This window comes from Trichechus manatus, unplaced genomic scaffold (genome assembly GCF_000243295.1).
Source record: "Trichechus manatus latirostris isolate Lorelei unplaced genomic scaffold, TriManLat1.0 scaffold00094, whole genome shotgun sequence".
In the NCBI taxonomy this organism is placed as follows: Eukaryota; Metazoa; Chordata; class Mammalia; order Sirenia; family Trichechidae; genus Trichechus; species Trichechus manatus.
Window position 1 is genome coordinate 4,128,936 of NW_004444030.1, and position 20,196 is coordinate 4,149,131.

General features: G+C 40.1%; 1 protein-coding gene across 1 annotated transcript in view; it reads right to left on the reverse strand.

Moving 5' to 3' along the window:
* The window catches only part of EXPH5 (exophilin 5), an 85,403-nt gene extending 68,061 nt beyond the window's left edge, over positions 1 to 17,342 (reverse strand). The window contains exon 1 of the mRNA XM_004382478.2: positions 17,032 to 17,342. Within this exon, the coding sequence (XP_004382535.1) occupies positions 17,032 to 17,150 (119 nt within the window). The 5' untranslated portion in view covers positions 17,151 to 17,342. The remainder of the gene's footprint in view (positions 1 to 17,031) is intronic.
* Between the last annotated feature and the right edge of the window lie 2,854 nt (positions 17,343 to 20,196).

Below are 20,196 nucleotides of genomic sequence, written 5' to 3' on the forward strand. Positions count from 1 at the left end.
CCCCCCCCTCCAGCTAGGTAGTTAGCACACCACTCTCTCCAGCCCAGGGGTGGTACAGGCTTCCTGCTATTGCCAATCTGGTTGACCTCACTCTCCCCCGATGGGTTTCTCCGCCTCTTTTTATTACTGTATAACCAATTCTCTGCCCTAAATTCTTCCTTAAATACCTATTAGTTTGTTTTCCTGGTTGAACTCTGACTGATATGCAGACAATGATCTCCCTAAAGACCTCTGGAATTCCTTGGTGGGGCAAACAGTTAATGCCCCCAGCTGCTAACTGAAAGGCTAGATGTTTGAGTCAAACCAGATGCGCCTTGGAAGAAAGGCTTAGCGACCTACTTCTGAAAAATCAGCCACTGAAAACCCTATAGAGTACAGTTCTACTCTGACACACGTGGGTTCACCATGAGTTGGAGTTGACTCCACATAAACTGGTTAAAGAGTTTTACCAGCTTCCTTGCAAAGGATTAGCCATAGACACTAAATTCACAACATCTGATAGATTTTTGTTTGCTTGTTTGTCTAGTAATCCTAGTAATCACTTATCCTGTGATTGAGTAATTTTTAAAGCAAAACAATTTTTGTTAAAAGTTAAAAACTACCCTAACAGGATATTTGTCTGGATCCTGGTGACGCAGTGGTTAAGCACTTGGCTGCTTACCGAAAGGTTGGCAGTTCGAACCCACCAGCGGCTCCAGGGGAGAAAGATGTGGCAGTCTACTTTCATAAAGATTACAGCCTTGGAAACCCCATGGGGCAGTTCTACTCTGTCCTATAGGTAGCTGTGAGTTGGAATCGACTTGATGGCAATGGGTATGGTTTGATGTTTGGTATCAGTAGAACCAGATCTAAATGACCAACCGGTCACTTGATAACTTCAAGATGAATGGTCTACATTTTCATTTGGGTTTGCCACCTGGTATAGAAAATAGTTAGAGGAAGGAAGCTGAAACAAGACTCATTTACTATGTACACTAATATGTGTATAACAAACAATCACATTTTTCTGTGTAAAAGCCTCTTCTCTACAATTTCCTTCTTAGATTTCAGGAAAGCTGACACTGTAGCATTTTGCCTCAACTCTTTGTTGTCTGTTTGTTCCGCAAGCTTTTCCCTAAAGGGAATAGATCATGGGCCTTTGAAGCAGATAAAAATAAATGATGCCAGTGCAATAGGCTAGTTATTTGGAAAAAAAACCCCAATTTATACAATGATCCTACTTTACAGGGAAAATATATATCAGATTAATTAAACAGTTAAATTTTAAAAAAGATTTTAAAAACTAGAAGTGAATATTGATCAAATATCTAAATGGGGTACAATTTACTAATCCTAAAAGCAAAATTAAAATTAAAAAAAAATAAAACCTGGTATGTTTCACTACATAAAAGTAAAAAAATAACTTCTATTTTGAAATAAATGTAAGTTAAGCACAGACTGACCACCAAGAAATATATTTATAACAAATAAAACAAAAGTCAATTTCTTTAATATATAGAGAAACATATAAATCAGTAAGAACAAAACCACCTAGACTGTATCAGACAGCGATGGTTGCCTTCTAGAATCCATTTCCCCAGGCTCTCTCCTTTCTGATTTTGTTGTAGGCAGCAAAGTTTCATCCCAGGGGATGGATCGTGATCGGTCTAAGCCTGCCTTTCAATCCCATTCCTTCCTTTCTCAATTCCCTTGCAGCTAATGGTGGCCATATGGCCTGATTCTGGTCAATGAAACATAAGGGGAAATGTGCTTGGAAGGTATCTGGGAAAGCTGTTATTTCTGGGATAAATAGGACAGATACAGTTGGCTCCATCCTTTCCCCTTCTTTCTGCCTTGAGCATGGGTGTTCTGTCTGGAGCAGCTGCAGCCATCTTGCATTGCAAAGACACTACCTTGACATCCTAGCAGCTACCTACAACCACATAATGTCTTGTTATGTCAGAAAAATTTACCTCCAATTTGTTAAAGTTGTGGTTAGATTTTCTGTTATTTGCAACAAAAAGCAGTCTTAATACAGACCCTGAAATACAAGAGGGATATGAATAGACAATTTAAGAAATATGAATGACTCGTAAGCATATGAAATAAGTTCAAGTTCACTATAACCACAGTGTTGGAAATTAAATCAAGTTCAAGAGATCTTTTTTTTCCTTTTGCCTACAAAATTAGCAAAGATTTTTTTAAAAAAATGATAACACCATCCAGTGCTGGCAAGGTATGGTAAAACAGGGGCCATCCCACACTGCCAGTCAAGGTGTGATTTGGTATAACATTTTTGGAAAGCAGTTTGCTAACATGCTACAAGAATTTAGAAAATATATTGTTTAAACTAATCCTACGTTTTAGAGTTTATTCTATGGAGATAATTTAAATTGAATTAAGGATATAAGCACAAAAGTTTGTTACAGCATTATTTAACCTTCAATAAGAAATAAGTTAGGAAAATAGCAAAGTGGCTAAAATATCAGGATGGCTAATTAAATTTAAAATACACGGCGGAGAACAGCATGCAGTCACAAAAAATAATGTTAACTATAAGTCTTTAATTTGAAAGGTTATTTTTATGTTATGTAAATAAGAAACATATGTTTGTTTGGTCACAGCTGTGTTAAAAGATAATGTGGGAGAAAATAGTTTGCAGCTTCTCAAAAAGTTAAACTACAATTGCCATAACCAACCAAAACCAAACCCACTGCTGTTGAGTTGATTACAACTCATAGTGACTCTACAGGACAGATCAGAACTGCCCCACAGGGTTTCCAAGGCTATAATCTTTGCCAAAGCAGACTGTCACATCTTTCTCCTGCAGATCGGCTCCTTGTTTGAACCGCTGACCTTTTGGTTAGCAGCCGAGCACTTTAACCACTGTGCCACCAGGGCTCCTTTAGAATTGCCATATGACTCAATAATTCTACTCCTAGGTATATACCCAAAAGAACTGAAAACCAACAGTTGTACATGAATATTCATAACGGCACTATTCGTAATAGTCAAAACATGAACAACTCAAATGTCCGTCAACGGATAAATGTTTAAACAAATTGTGTATTATATATATATATATACAATGAAATATTATTCAACCATAAATGAAGTGCTGATACATGCTATAATACTGATGAACCTCAAAACACTATGCTAAGTGAAAAAAGCTAGACATAAAAGTCATATATATTGCTAGATTCCATTTATACGAAATATCCAAAATAGGTAAATCCATAGAGACAGAAAACAGATTGGTGGTTGCCAGGGACTGGCAGGAGGCAGGAATAGGGAGTAACTGCTTAATGAGTACAGGGTTTTATTTTGGGGTCATGAAAATATTTTGGGAACTAGGTAGAGGTGGTAGCTGTACAACATGTCTTAAATGCCACTAAACTCAACACTTTAAAATGGATAATTTTCTGTTACGTGAATTTTATCTCAGTAAAAATTTTTTTTAAGTGATAAACGTAGGGAATTCCAATTCCAGGCAGAACAGAGTAAGCACATTCCACCCTGCCTTGCCTAATGAATACAGCAATAAAACCTGGAGAGAATGCATCGAGCAGCTATCTGAGGATTCGGGTAAGTAAATAAACCCTTGCTGTTGAGTTGGACTCATAGTGACCCTAAGGGACAGAGTAGAACTACCCCATAGGGTTTCCAAAGGGTGGCTGGTGGATTCAAACTGCTGACCTTTTGGTTAACAGCCAAGCTCTTAATCACTGTGCCACCAAGGCTCCTGACAAGTAAATAGCAGTAGGCAAATTGTGAGAGAATTCAAAGTACCACTGAACCAGCAGTGAATTTGCCTCCCCGCCCCCCACTTCTAGTATATCTTCCTGTGGACTAAAGGCAGCCTGGAACCCAGAAGTGGGTACAGTGTGAATGGAGAGAGCTCAAGGAGGGAGAAGCCCTCTCACTCAGGCTGCAGGAGCAGGAAGAGCAGTAACAGCAGGGGCCCACAAGCACTTACAACTCTGAGGAAAGGGAACCTTCCCTTCTGATCAGAGGTGCTGTGGTCCCAAAAGGAGGCAGTAACCTCCTTTCCTTTAGAGACAGAAGGGGGGCGCTCCAGGGAATCAGAAATTACTGGGGAGATTGTCGAGAGAGAGGAACTCGTGAAAGCAATCCCATAAAGTGCTGAGAGAAAAGAACCGTCGCCACAGAATTCAAGATCCAGTGAAAATATCCCTCAGGAATGAAGGTGAGAGAAAGACACTCTCAGATAAAAGAAAACAGAGAATTTGTTGCCAGCAGACTTGCTCTAAAAGAACTGCTAAAAGACATTTTTCTGATAGAAGGGAAGTGATATCAGAAGGAATCTTGGAACATCTGGAATGAAGAAAGAGCAACCAAAATGGTAAATATCTGAGTAACTATAAAAGACTGTTCTCCTCTTGAGTTCTTTAAAACGCTTAATGGTTAAAAGCAAAAAATTGTAACATTTTTGGATGGAGTTTTCAATGCAAGTTTTAATACATAAGACAACTACAACATAAAGTAAGGAGGTAAAGGGACCTATATGGTGGTAAGGCTTCTACATTTCATTTGAAGTGGTAAAATATCCATTCTAAGTAGACTGTGAAGTCATGTATGTATCTCTAGAGCAACCACTAAAAAAACAAAACAAAACACACACACACACACACACACACACACACACACACACAGGTATAGTAAAAAGTAGAATACTAAAAAATGCTTCAAATAACTAAAAGGAAGGCAAAAAAGAGAAAACAGAAGAATGAAAAACAGAGGGAGCAAACAGAAAACAAATAATCAAACGGTAAACCTAAATCTAAACATATCGATTACATTAAACGTAAATGAGCTAAGCACACCAATTGAAAGACAGACATTGTCAGAATGAATTTTTAAAAAATGACCCAACTATATGCTGTCTACCTGAAACTCATTTCAAATATAGCAATATGGGTATGTTAAAAGTAAAAGAATGGAAAAACAGATTTCATGCCAATACTAATCAAAAGAAAGATGGAGTGGCTATATTAACATCAGACAAAGTAGACTTCAGAGCAAACAATATTACCAAGGATGAAGAGCGACATTAAATAATAATAAGAGTATCAATTCACCAAGAAAACGTAACAATCCTAAATGTGCATGCATTTAATAACAGAGCTTTAAAAAACATGAAGCAAAAACAGAACTGAAAGGAGAAACATACAAATCACAATTATAGTTGGAGCTTCAACACTCCTCTCTCAGTTATCAATAGAACTAGTAGTTAATCAGCAAGAATATAAAAAAACTGAACAACAGCAAAAGCCAAATGAATTGAAACAAGATTTACAAAACATGCTACCAAAACAACAGCAGAATACACATTTTTTAAAAGTGCACATGGAACGTTCACAATAGGCCATATCTTGCATCATAAAACAAACCTTAGCAAGTTTAAGAGAATTGAAATCATATAAAGTATATTCTTGACAATGGACTTAAACTAGAAATCAGTGATAGAAATGTAATAGAAGAACGTTTCCTAACTATTTTACAAAGCCAGAATTACCCTGATAGCAAAACCTGACAAATACAGTATACAAAATAGAAAACTATATACCAGTATCCCTCATGAACACAGACACAAAAATCCTCAAGAAAATATTAGCAAATTGAGTCCAAAAATATATAAAAGAATAATATGCCATAACCAAGTGGGGTTTATCCTGAGAATGTAAGGCTGGTTCCGTATTTTAAAATGAATCAGTGAAAACCACCATACCAACAGTCTAAAGAAGAAAAACCACATGATCATATCAACTGATGCAGAAAAACCACATGACAAAATTCAACATACATTCATGACAAAAACTCTCAGCAAACTTATTGTTGGCTTCCACTGAGTCGGCCCCTGACTCGTGGTGACCCCATGTACAACAGGATCGGACTATTGTGATCCATAGAGTTTTCACTGGCTGATTTTTCAGAAGTAGATTGCCAGGCCTTTCTTCCTAGACTGTCTTAGTCTGGAAGCGCCTCTGAAACCTGTTATGCATCACAGCAACATGCACGCCTCCACTGACAGCAGTTGGTGGCTGTGCATGAGGTGCACTGGCCAGGAATCGAACGTGGGTCCCCCACATGGAAGGGCACTGAACCACCACTGCCGCCAAACAGAACATACCAAACAACTAAACCAGTGGCCATGGAGTTATGACGACCCCATGTGTATCAGAGTAGAACTGTGCTCCATAGGGTTTTCAATGGCTTATTTTTCATATGTAGATTGCCAGGCCTTCTTCTGAGGAGTTCTGGGTGGACCTGAACATCTAACTTTCTGGTGAGCAGTCAAGTGTATCAACTGTTCGCACCACCAATTATTGTAGTGGTTTCATGAATCTATACACTTAAGTTAAAATATTTAAGGAGACTTTAACCCTTTTCTTATTTTATTGGTCTTTCATTTTATTATTCTACCATTCCTATTTATTTTATTCTCGTTATTTCATTATTATTCCTTATCACTTTATTATTATATATTATAAAAAAGTAATGATGACTATTTCTTTTTATAATAAAGAGATGCAGAATGTATGACTATCTTTTTTACCTTCATAAACATGCATTTTTAAAATAATTTTTTTAATGTCTGAATGTTTTTTGCCCTTGTCATTTTCTTTATAATACTGATGTATGCATGAGTTAGTTCAGTTCTGAGTTCCTTGCAGTCAGGGATTGTCTCAGGGATGGAGAACCTCACACACTACCTGGCACTTAGTAGGTACTCATATCAAATTAAACAGACCTTGCCTTATTTCTGTGCAGGCAATACAAAGTAAGGGAAAGAAAGATCTGGGAAACCTTGTGAAGGACAAAAGAAGATCAGGTTAAGGTTAGAAAATATTTCCTTCTCCATTAGCACAGATGGTCTTAAAACTGAGAACCACGTGAAGGTCAAAGGGAGGTCAGGTTAATTAAGGTTAGTCAAAAAATATTTTTCTTCCATATTAGCACACTTAGGTTTTAAAACTGAGAGCCAAGTGGGTCGCAGCCTTGCTGAGACATTGCCTTTCACACACACGGATGCATTCTCTCCTTCACCTTCATTCAGGTCTGTTTTTCTGCAATTTCTTACTGCACAGGCTGTAATACTTAAGAGCCATAGGCTCACCTCGCTCTCCTTCTCAGGAATGTTTCCTTATTGACATTGCCAATGGCCCCATTAAAAGGCTGTACTTAAAATATCAACTAGGCATGCCACAGGAGCCAGCGTCCTCATTCCACAAGCGCGTCTGACTTTCTAATGATGCAAGAGGAAACTGGGGGCTACAATGACCAAGTCCACCCAAGAAAGGTTTTGATTTTTTTTTCTTTCTTTTTTTATTGTGCTTTAAGTGAAAGTTTACAGTTCAAGTTAGTTTCTCATACAAAAATGTATACACACATTGTTATGTGACCCTAGTTGCTCTCCCTATAATGTGACAGCACACCCCTTCTTTCCACCCTGGATTTCCCATGTCCAGTCAATGTGTCCATTCCTGTGTCCTGTCCCTTTTTGCCTTCTCATCTCACCTCCAGACAGGTGCTGCCCATTTAGTCTCATGTATCTACTTGAGCTAAGAAGCACTCTCTCCACAAGTATCATTTTATGTCTTATAGTCCAGTCTAATCTTTGTCTGAAGAGTTGGCTTCCAGAATGGTTTCAGTTCTGGGCTAACAGAGAGTCCAGGGGCTATGTCTTCCGGGGTCCCTCCAGTCTCAGTCAGACCATTAAGTCTGATCTTTTTACTAGAATTTGAATTCTGCACCCTATTTTTCTCCTGCTCCTTCAGGGACTCTCTGTTGTGTTCCTTGTCAGGGCAGTCATTGGTGGTAGCTGGGCACCATCTAGTTCTTCTGGTCTCAGGCGGATGGAGTCTTTGGTTTACGTGGCCCTTTCTGTCTCTTGGGCTAATATTTTCCTTGTGTCTTTGGTGTTCTTCATTCTCCTTTGCTCCAGGTGGGTTGGAACAAATTGATGTATCTTAGATGGCTGCTCGCTAGCTTTTAAGACCCCAGACGCCACTCACCAAAATGAGATGCAGAACATTTTCTTACTAAACTTTGTTATGCCAGTTGACCTAGATGTCCCCTGAAACCATAGTTCCCAGACCCCCGCCCCTTCTACTGTGTTCCTCGAAGTGTTTGGTTGTGTTCGGAAACTTCTTAGCTTTTGGTTTAGTCCAGTTGTGCTGACTTCCCCTGTATTGTGTGTTGTCCTTCCCTTCACAGAAAGGTTTTGATTTTTAAAATTGATACCAAATTTGCATTGGTTTCAGCTTTAAAACAATGCTTGAAATCAAGCATCTAACAGCAGGTGAAGGAGGAAGGCAGGGAGGGTTAAAAGGATGGGTGGAAGGGTCACTCACTGGGCAGTATGCCCAGTAGCCCTGAAATCATACTACATAGGTGCCCATTTACTTTACCTTCCCTCTCTACCACGTTTTATTTTTTCCCCTCTCATTATAAAAATGATGCTTACTTTCCTCGAAAGGTTAAACACAGAGTTGCTATATGAACCAGCAATTCCACTTCTGGGTATATACTCAAGAGAAATGAAAACATATGTCCACACAAAAACTGGTACACAAATGTTCTTAGCAGTATTACTCTTAATAGCCCCAAAGTGGAAACAACCCAAATAAAAACCCAATCTAACAACCCACTCATACTCAATGGATAATAAAATGGAATATTATTCAGCAATAAAAAGGAATGAAATATTGACATATGCAACAACATGGTTCAACCTCAAAAACATTACGCCAACCAAAAGAAGCTAGTCACAAAAGACCACATACTTTAAGATTCCAGTTATATGAAATGTCCAGAATAGGCAAATCTATAGAGACAGAAAATAAATTAGTGGTTGCCTAGGGCTGAGGAGGTTGGGAGGAAAGAGGGAGTGACTACCTACACAGAAGTAAGGCTAGGTCCATTTAATTTGATGTTGAGTACCTACTCCGTGCCAGGTAGCACATAAGGCTTTCCATCCCTGAGACAATCCCTGACTGCAAGGAACTCAGAACCCAACTTACCCAATGTGATAGTTAATGTTATTTGTCAACTTGGGTAGGCCATGATTTTCAGTATTACGTAATTATCTTCTATTTCGTGATCTGATATAGTTATCCTCCATTTTGTGATATAATGTAATCACCTCCAAGATGTGATCTGATATGATCAACGAATTCGTTGTAAAGGGAGTTTCGCTGGGGGTGTAGCCTGTACCCAATATGTATATGGACGTTCTGGCAAAGCTCACTTGCTTTCTCTAGATCCTGTTTCTGTCTCATCATCATCTGACCTCCGGTTTTTGGGACTTGAACCAGCAGCTTGTTGCCTGATCTGACGACTTTGGGATTCACCAGCTTCCGCAGCCCTGTGAGCCAGCAGCCTGCCATCTGACCTGCCAATTCTGGGTTCGTCAGCCCCCGCAGCAATGTGGGTCAGGAGAAGCCTCCAGCCAACACCTGACCCATGGATTTTGAGACTTGCCAGCCTCCACAACAGCGTGAACCATTTCCTTGAGATGTCTCTCTCTATATATAAATATACATATACATATATATACACATATATATACATATATATTGACACACATATATACATATATACACGCTTCACTGGTTTTGCTTCTCCAGAGAACCCAGCCTAAAATACCCACGCATACATTCATGTTATAAAGAAAAATAAGTGCAATACAAGTGGAAAAAAATCCAAACATTAAAACAATTATTTAAAAAGATATGTTTATGAAGGTAAAAAAGACAGTCATACATTCTGTATCTCTTTATTATCCGAAGAAATAGTCATCATTTTTTTTTATAATATATGATAATAAAATGATAAGGAATAATAAATAATGAAATAATAGGAATAATAAAATAATAGGAAAAGCGTTAAAGTCTCCTTAAATACCATTCCCAAGAGATAACAATTTTAACAGTTTGGACTATATCCTTCCAAAATGATTATATGCATTTTTAACATAAATGATTAACTATGATTTTTTCTAGAATAGTAGATATTACTCGTTGCCCCCCAAAATCCATTGCTCCATTTTCCTTAGTAATAAGATACCCAACTTTTAGTTGAGCACCTGGCTGCCTAGAATTTGGTGTTCTCTATTTTCATGGTCCAGTAGAAATAGCAAGAGTATTAATGTAAAAAGATCTCAGTTCTGGTTCTGGTTCTGCTAGGGATTAGATGAGCAATATGAGGGCAGTCACTTCAACTTCTTTGTATTTTATTGGAGGAGGCAATACTGCACAGTGGTTAAGTGCAGATGGAGTTCACAAATCTGATACTTCCTAGCAGTGTTATCTCAAGCAAGTTACTTACTCTCTCTAAGCTTCCTCTGTAGAAAGAAGATAAAAATATTCCTTAACTTATCAGATTGTTGTGAGAATTAAATAAGATAATGTACATGAACAGCTTAGCACAGAGCAAGGGCTCAGCAAATATTAGCTATTATTATTATTAGCTCTTGAAAAGGAGGATAAAAATACCTGCATTGTCTGTTTAGTATGAGGATGAAAACAAACAGATATGGAAGACTTTAAAAACTAAAAGAGCTATAATGTCACAAAGCCTAAAAAAGACCTGACCTTGGGATATGAAACTGTAACACTACAGTAGTTTCATGTACATTGCCCACAGAAGCCAATCCATAGAACTAGACAGGAGAATGTGTCTGAGAGAAAGATCTCTCCAACAATTTGATGTTGTCGAAAAGGACAGATACCTCAGAGATCCATGATATTCATCTGATACCTTGTTATAGTATCAGAACATTCAAGACTACTGTTTTTTTATGCAAATAATGTACATGTTATATGTTTTTTGCCAAGTGCGCAACCCACTCCCCTCGCTATTTTCGTAAACAAGCTATGTGGCAGTTATATGTGTGGGTGTGTTATTTGGGAAAAAATACAGTATAGGGCATTCCTGCGACGTCCAAGCATTGTTCTCACAGTCCCTTCCGCAGGCCACACAGGAATGAGCTATATCTGTGTGAACACTGCATCCTACAGGTTCCACCACCAACCAGAAGCTTTCATAGACCCATGCAATCTGGGGCAGAATCTGTGTATTATTCTCTGCTGTGTCCCCAGGGCTAACAGTGTCTGGCACATAGAATGTACCTAATAAATAGGTGTTGAATGTTTACAGAAAGTCTATCTCTTAGCTAGAGGCAGATTTCAAAGGCTGGGAGAGGACAGGAAGAAAGCCTAGGAGAGAGGAGGCATGTGTCTTTGGTCTGTAATCTCTGCAGGACGCTGACGTTTTCACCAGCTACTGATTACTTCACAACTTTAGTATATATTGTCCCCTTCAGAACTGAGCAGCAGCTCAAGGACACTAATGTCAATCAATCAGAAACAGTGAAATTGTGGACAACCCTCCTGGGCTGTAATCTTGCCACTGAGCAAAGATAGTCTAAATCTAGACTTGTAATTTTTCAACTTGATTATACCAGGGGCTGTAACATCTTATACTTTATAAGTTTTCTTTATAAATTCTTCTGTGAGCTGACTATGTAGCTGATAGAATTTCTAGGTATTCTATTTCAGAGTTAAATTTACGAGATGGAGCGGTGGGGATGGGAAAGATAGTCACATTTCCCAAAGACTTGTAAAAAGTAAGATGCTTTCAGTTTTTTAAATACACAAATTTTCCCCCTTTTCAGGTGTGAGAGAACTATTAGAAAACCTCCATCTACCAGTAAATTGTGATTCAAACTCCCGGCCTTTCTCTTCACTAAGATTGGTCCACAGGCTATTCAAAGCTCAAGAAATCATCACCATGTGAATACTGCCAGTTAGCCCTTTCCATAATCCAACAAGAAGGGGAACTGTCACACTGGAATTGACATTCTGATTTCCACCTTTTTATTTGGCTCTCAGATTACTTCTGTAGCACTATTCCCAGACTCACAGGGCAGATTAGGACAAACTGCAACACAAGACATTATAATGTGTTACAGGGCTCAAAGGAGGGAGAAAGCACATCTGGCTACGTAGTGGTAGCTGGGAGTGAGAAGAAGGAAGAACAGAGAGTGAGAAGCGGGGAGAGCAGCTAAGGACTGTAGCCAGTTCAGGTAATTAATTCCTTCATCAAGTATTTACTGAAGGCCTATTACATGCAGACACCTTGCCTTGTCTGTGGTCTCCCTCTCCTCTAAGCCATGAAAGCCTATACCCTTCCCCTCCTCAGCCCTTCTCCAGAGCCTTAGGAGGTAGCATCTGCCCAGCATTCCCGCCCAGGCAGGAATGGATCCTTTCCCTCAGGTCTGACTTTTCATCTTGGCAGGGGTTGGGTTGCAGGGCAGGAGCACAGGCCCTCCCAGCTGTCAGGGTGAGGCCATGCCTTTCAGCAAACCTTTACTGAATGCTTACTGTGTGCCAGGAGCTGCATCAGGCCCTGGAGATTCATCAAAAGGAGCAGCATAGATTTTTGCCCATTTTCTTCAAGTTGCTGTGCACGTGCACAGATGACCTTAAGAAGCTGCAAAAATAGCATAGGGTACCATTTTGCATCCTGCTTTTTCACATAACAAGTTCTCATGAGTATTTTCCTCAGTTGTATCCATAATAAACTTGAGGTGTCTACAAGAAACCAAAGCAGTTAGTCAGCAATATAGAACTAAAACGTCATACAGTGTAGGAGATAATCATTTCTTCATAATTGTCATTTGCAATGATGGCTGTCTTGATGGCTACTTAGCTTTGAAATTTCCCACTATTTTGCTATTATAGGTAATGCTGCAATAAATATCTGAGTGTATATATCTTGCTTTTTCTCTACTGAATTAGTTCCTCAGGGAAAAGCATGATATACTGAAAAGAATATTGGAGCCACAAATGTTGAGTTCAAATTCCAGCTCTGCTATTTACCTTGGGCAAGTTCCTTACTCTTGCTAAATTTCAGTTTCGTTTCTGTAAAAAGTAGTTCATAATTCTCATCCCAGGGCTGAGTTGTGAGGATTGATTCTATGCTGATAGGTAAAATCGTTTTGAGAGAGACTTGGATTTGAATTCTGGCTCTGCTGCCTAACTTGGACAAGATCCTCAACCTTTGTAAATTCAGTTTCCTTCTCTGTGAAATGAGAATTAAAGTGTGTACCTAATGGGATTATTGAGAAGGTTAATGAAATATATAGAACATGTTTATTATAGTGCCTAGCATACAGTAAGGGCCCAATAATAAATGTTAGCTGTTATTATCATCATCATCATAATAATTATTCTATAAAAAGCCAACACTTAGTAAATGTTGGTGTGGCCACGTCCTCCACCTCAATCTCCTACTAATGAGAAATAGTCAAGAGCTGGATTACTGGATCAAGGGTAAGGCCATATTGCCATATTGCTCACCAAAAGATTGTATTCAACTTACAATGCCACTAGCAATACACTGAATCTACCAAGTTCACTCCAACCTCACCAACAGTTTTTCCTGTTACTTTTGTAGAGGCAAAATGGTATCTTGAGGTTACTTCAATTTTCATTTCTTTATTACTGTCAGGGTGAACATGTTTCCATATGTTTTGTTTACTGTTTGGATATCTTCTAGTGTATACGTTTTATTCCTATCTTTTGCCTGTTTATCATTTAGAATCTTGGTGTTTTTCTTGAAAATTTGAATACACTATTTATTACAAATATTAACTACTGCATTTAATGCAAATATTTTCCCAGTAAGCTGGAGCCAGAGAGGTCTGGTACAAATGAGGGACAATCAGGGTAAAGTTCTGTGTGTTCAGGAGCATTTCTGTGAGTGGGCTGCTGTCTGCTGTCATGGTGAACTCAACCACTCTTGTGGCTTTAACATCCATATCTGGACATCTCCAACCCTGCATAACACTCTAGTTCTATATTTCTGATGAACTATAGGATATTTAGTGGAGCTCTAATGGCAAAGTGGTTAAGAGCTCAGGCTGCTAACCAAAAGGTCAGCAGTTTGAATCCACCAGCTGCTTCTTGGAAACCCTATGGGGTAGTTCTACTCTGGCCTATAGGGTTGCTATGAGTTGGAATTGACTCAACAGCACACAACAACATGGGATATTTATTCTTAGTTGTCTTGTGGACACTTCAAGCCCAGTCTAGATGTAACTGAACTCATCAGTTGTCCCTCAACCAGCTAACTTTCCAAACGTTCCCATCTGGTCCTGTATTAGCAAGAGATTTTGGGCTGTTTCTCTCTATATATGTATATACTTACAATATATATAGTAAAAAGGCCTCCCAGAGTCTCTCAGACAGGCCTCCTATTGCACTGTCTCCCAAATTATACTCTTGAGTTATAAGTCATGTGTCCTGATTTTTGATTTGGAAAATATGATGATCACACATACCAAGAAAATGAGAGAAGAGGCAGCCAAGTTGACATGTTATCTCAGGCGTTTTTTGCATGCCAGCATCTGCTACTGAAACCCATGCATGTGAACCTGAAGCAGGTAAACAGAACAATCCCATGGAGACTGCTACCCAGTGACGGGTTTTTGACAGAGGGAGCCAGGAATTAGCCAGGGGAAAAGAAAATACTAGAAATCATTGACTTGGCCACTTGACCCAAGTATCTATTTTCCTTATTTTTATATTTAATAGTGAACTTTTTTGAAATTGTATGGGTAATTAACTATTTTTAATAGTTTAATAGCTACAATATTGATTTTGTCTTAGTATTGTGACTTTTTCTGTTGATGCTTCAATCGGGATGTGAGCACTATAAAATCAGAAAGTGTGTTTTAGCCTTCCTTCTAATACCTAGTCCAATGGCCTTTGCCACCTATGTATAGATCCAGATCCTTCTAAAATCAGCTGAAGTGGGCAACATGAGTTGCTATAAAGGAAACACAGCAAGGCAAGCATTAGATCAAATATAAAAAGTAAAAATTGCTTTAAATGAAAACTAAAGTAAGTTACATTACTATTTCTAAGAGAAGCCAAGTTGATGACATCCCACATGGGTTTCTCTCCCTCTTATGTCCTCATTCTCCTGCCCTATGTCCCCAAATAAACATTGGATCACTAAGATGTCCCATCCTCTAGAGACAAGAAACTACTTCCAACAACACACACTTAGAGCAAAAACAGTTTCTTAGTCTTTTTGGAATATGCATTGAAGCCCAACTCCATACAGTGCTAAAGTTCTCCTTCCCAGAGTTGGGTGTGCCTGTGTGTGGTACATGTGTATATGTTGTGGGCATGTGTATGTGTGTGTGCATGGATATGGACATACTGTGCTCATGAGGGCATACTTTTACACTATTTAGGGGAATGGTGGACTCTATTTTCCTAAAACCAGAGTATGATAGTGTGAAACCCACATAAGTTTCAAATACTAGTTTCTCCCCCTCCAAGGGTTATGTCTAGGGAAGAAGAATAAAGTCAGATCTTCAGGCCCAATGCATTCTAATTCCTTCTACAAAGACAAACTAATGTTTCTGTATTTAAATAGGGTGCTGGGAAGTTTGTAGGGACTATCTGGAAGAAGGTGGAAACCAAGAACTCATATCACCAAAGAGTTGCTCACAAATAGTATGGCTTTCTAAATTCCAATCAATGCCACTCTTCTTGGCCTGAGGGTACTGATCTGAATTCCCTTCCACAGTCATAGAGAAGGCCTCACTAGTTTCCGCCAGGGGCGTCTGACTCATGGCGACCTCATGTGCTTCAGAGTAGAGTAGAACTGTGCTCTATAAGGTTTTCAATCACTGATTTTTTGGAAGTAGTTTCTTCCCAGGTGCCTCTGGGTGTCCTCAAACCTCCAGCCTTTGGCTTAGCAGCCAAGTACCTTAAATCATTTGCACCACCCCAGTACCCCAGAGAACTTCTGGGATGCGTCTATGCTGGGATTGGTGAGCCAAAACCAAACCAAACCCATTGTCAGTCTATCAGTTTGACTCATAGCAACCCTATGGGACAGAAAAGAACTGCCCCATAGGGTTTCCAAGGCTGTAATCTTTACAGAAGCAGAATGCCACATCTTTCTCCCACAGAGTGGATGGTGGGTTCCACCTGCCTATCTTTCAGTTAGCAGCCGAGGGCTTAACCACTGCACCACCAGGACTCGTGATTGGTGACAGAGTCTCTTTAATTCATTCCAGGACTTATCCCACACTTCCCCAGAAGAAAAACTGATTAATTTGCATCCCAGGTGATTATCTCTTCCTGGAATTAATTCACTGATAGCCAGTCCCTCATCTACAACACTGTGTAGTAAGGTCAAGGGCAACATTCCGCAGCAACTTCCTTCCCACAGCACCACACACAAAAAGACCCACGCACTCCAGCCAATCTCGAGGGTTCCAGCCCAGCCCGGTTCACCCTACACTGTTTGGCAAGTTCATCAAACTCCCGCCCTTGAGGTGGGAACGTTTCTTGTTGATGAGGTGCCAAACCAGCCAGACCTTGCTGACTGTCCGCGTGGGATGGGGAGAGGTCTTCTCTTAGCTGCTCTGGGGCCGAGGGAGAGTGTTAGGAGGGTGAGGAGGATCTGGAACAGTGTGGAAGCACGTGGGTGCGCGCGAGCCGCGGAGGGCGCGACTGTCTGAACCCGCTTCACCTAGCGTCCCACCCCAGTTCACGTGCCTCCCGGCCCAAGCCCCAGGACGGCGTAGGTGTGCAGTGAGCATGGCGCCGCAACGCTGCGCGGACTCCCACCCCGCGGGGACCCTGCGCGGCCGGTCGCTGCCCGCGTGTCCCGACCGGGGGCGGGGCCGCCGCACGGGACACATCCGAGAGACACGACCAGTAGAAGGCGTCAGCTCGGCCAGGTTCGGGACCCCTTACCCCTTGCGGACCCGGGAGGCGCAGTCGAGTCCGTCTGGCTGCCGAGTCTGGAAGGACCAGCAGTCATCTCAAAGTGTTTTAGAGAGAAACTCAGCGCAGATTTCTAACTAGTTTGCCTCTTCCCAACCCGCAGGCTCCGCCCGCAGCTCCCGGACGCACGCCCGGCTCTAGGGAAGCCGCAGACGCCAGGGCCACTGCTGGACCCAGGCGCAGAGAAAAGAGAAAGGAATTTGCTCTATACCTGATCCTCTCCTTCTCTGCCCTTTGTAGCTCCTCATTTCTTTCCAGCACTTGCAGGATCTTTCTGGCTTCTTCATCATTTAAGAAACTGAAATCAAACGCCTGAGGAACTTTCGTCATCTCCTCTACGGTGTGTGAGTTTTACACTCAAACTCCTTGGCGCCTCCTGTTACGATGGCATTTTTCAAGGTAGAGAAAACTAGTCTTACGAACCTGAGCCTATAGCCAGTAGTAAGTCCGCCCCTTTGAAAATCTAAAACTACAAACGTAGGGAACGGCCCACACCTACAGGGCTTATTTTGACAACAGCTTAATGATAGGATTCTCTCAACCTGTCCAACCGAGATGCAAAATGCACGACTAGAGGAAGAGAGGGAACCAATCCCATTCCGAAGAGGCGGGGCCCCCGCGTCCCCTCCCTTTCCCCCTCCCTCATCCCTTATCTTTGACTTTTTAAGCAAACAAGTCTACATAATTCTGCTCCTGAGGCTGAGGCTTAAATGTTGACTCGAAAGCATTTGCTTTGGCCATTGCTATTCGCTCTCAGAATTTGGGCTTGACTGGTAGAAGAAGTGAAAAGGAGAGAGATTCATGACTAATCCTCGCTTTCAGTAATTAAGAGCCCACAGAAAAAAGAGTTGCAAGTCGGAGTTTTTGAACTAAAGGGTTACCCCAGAGGAGAGACCAAGAACGGCTAAACTCACTATAGGGCCATTTGTGGGCAGACCCTGCATAAGGGCTGAAACTACTAGTGTATCCTTGGAAATGAACGCTTTGCCAAGCTTCCCATGCCTCCCTCGGGCACTTCCTATCCCATGTCCCACAAAAGTCAGTCTCAAACTTTTTAAAAAGGACATTTAAGGTGTAGGTCTCTTTAGGAGAAGACAGCCCTGGGGTAAAGGATAGTAGTAACACTTGTGTGTAGTTTTCTTCAGGTTTGATAATCTCTTTAGCAAACTGTTTCAGAGAAGTAATACAAGTGCCACTTTCAAATACTTGGTCCTCTAAATAAATGAAAATGTAATTCTACGAAACTGCAAAAATAGCTTTTCCTAGAATGTTAATCAATCCGAGGTGTAATGAGCAATGAAAGATGATGAAAATTTCCAAATATATTAATATATATGTAAACATATATGTGTATGTATGCATATATGCGTGTGTATGTATATCTAAAGCTTGATATATATAAAATTATCAAGCATTTTCCAGAGAACACATTGCTTCTCTTGGCTTCACTTCCTACACAGAAATTAGATCAGTTTTCCTACCCCATCACCTCAATTTGGTCACTTCTAATGTGGTAATGATGACTATTAAAATTTAAAATGTACTTACACTGGTGTCATCTCTTCTTATGGCAAATAAAACCAATAAAGATTTTTTTTTCTGTATATTCAAAATACATATGCTGTGTATATTAAAAAATGGCTATTTATGTTTTGGCCTCTGGGCCTTCTAATCATCTTGATCTTCGTTATTTAAGACATACCCAGGCAGCTAGTTGTTCAAACAACATTCTGTGGGTGTATGTTTGTTATTTGTATGAAGCAGGAAGCAATTCTGTTCACCACTGTTGTACAACACAGAGAACAGCTTTGTAAATAGTCTGTGTTAATGATGGTGGTTTAGAAGTGTGTATTGTACATGGTGGCAAGTGTTTTCTACTCATTAATGTGTTCATTATTCACTATTTAGCATATACATGAGACTTTTCATCGCAGGCACTGCTGGCTTTTAACCCTGTTCCCATGTATCAGTAAATTGCTTTCAATAACATAACATGGTGCCAACTATATGAAGGTATTGTACACTCTAAACAAGATTGTCCTTGTCTTTAAAAAATTTGTAATCCAGCAGGGGAGCTATCAAACTATTTTATTCCTACTAGGATGGCTAAGATAAAAAACAAAACAAACAAAAATCAAAAAAACAATATTGGCAAGACTGTGGGAAAACTGGAACCTTTATCCATTGCTGATGGGAATGCAAAATGGTATAGTCATTGTGGAAAACAGTGTGGCAATTCCTCAAAACACTAAAAATAGAACTACCATATGACCCAGCAATTCCACTCCTAGGTATATACGCAAAAGACTTCAAAGCAGTGACTCAAACAGACATTTGTATACCAACGTTCTTTGCATCACTATTCACAGTAGCCAAAATGTGGAAACACCCTAAATGCCCATCAACGGTCGAATGGGTAAACAAAATGTGCTATATACATCCAAGAGAATACTACTCAGCAAGTAGGAGAAATGAAGTCTTGATACATGCTACAATATGAATGAAGCTTGAAGACATGCTGAGTGAAATAAGTCAATCACAAAAGGACAAATATTGTATGACCTCACTAATATAAAAAAACAAGAACAGGCAAATGTATAGAGACTAGTTTATTAGTGGTTACCAGGGGCGGGAGGGAGGGGGAAAGAGGGGACTTTTGCTTATGGGGTACTGAGTTTCAATTTACAGTGATGGAAAAATCACATTGATTAAGAGTAGGGTTGCACAGCTGATTAATGTAATTACTGTCAATAAGTTGTACACCTGTAAAAAGTTGAATTGGCAAAAGTTGTGTGATAGATATATTTACAACAATGACCAAAAAAAAAAAAGGGTAGTTGCCGAGGCTGCTTATGTACAACAAACACCTCATCGGATTTGGTTCCTTGGTTTGGAGGTTTAGGGTCATGGTTTCATGGGACATTCCAGTTAATTGGCCTAATATCATGTTCAGTGCTTCTGTTCTATCTCCTAGTTCATTGCATAGTACCTGGGGTCTTAAAAGCTTTCAAGCAGCCAACAAGTTCCAACAATTGGTCTCTATTCACCTGGAGCAACAGAGGAAGGAGGAGAGTCAGGAATAGAAGGAAGAAATGGAATGTGTCGCTAATTGCCTCCATGAACAACTTCCTCTATTGCCATGCGACCAGAAGAATTGGACAGGGCCTGGCTACTATTACTGAACATTCTGATCAAAGATTTATAGCAGAATCCTGATCAAAAGGGGGAAAATGAGGAACAGACTTCAAATTTTCATGGACTCCAGGCCTTCTGGAGCCATGGAGGCTGGATGAACACCTGAAATTAATGCCCTGAGATAATCTTTAAACCTTAATCCTTTAACCAGAAATATCCCCAGAAGTCTTCTTAAAACCAA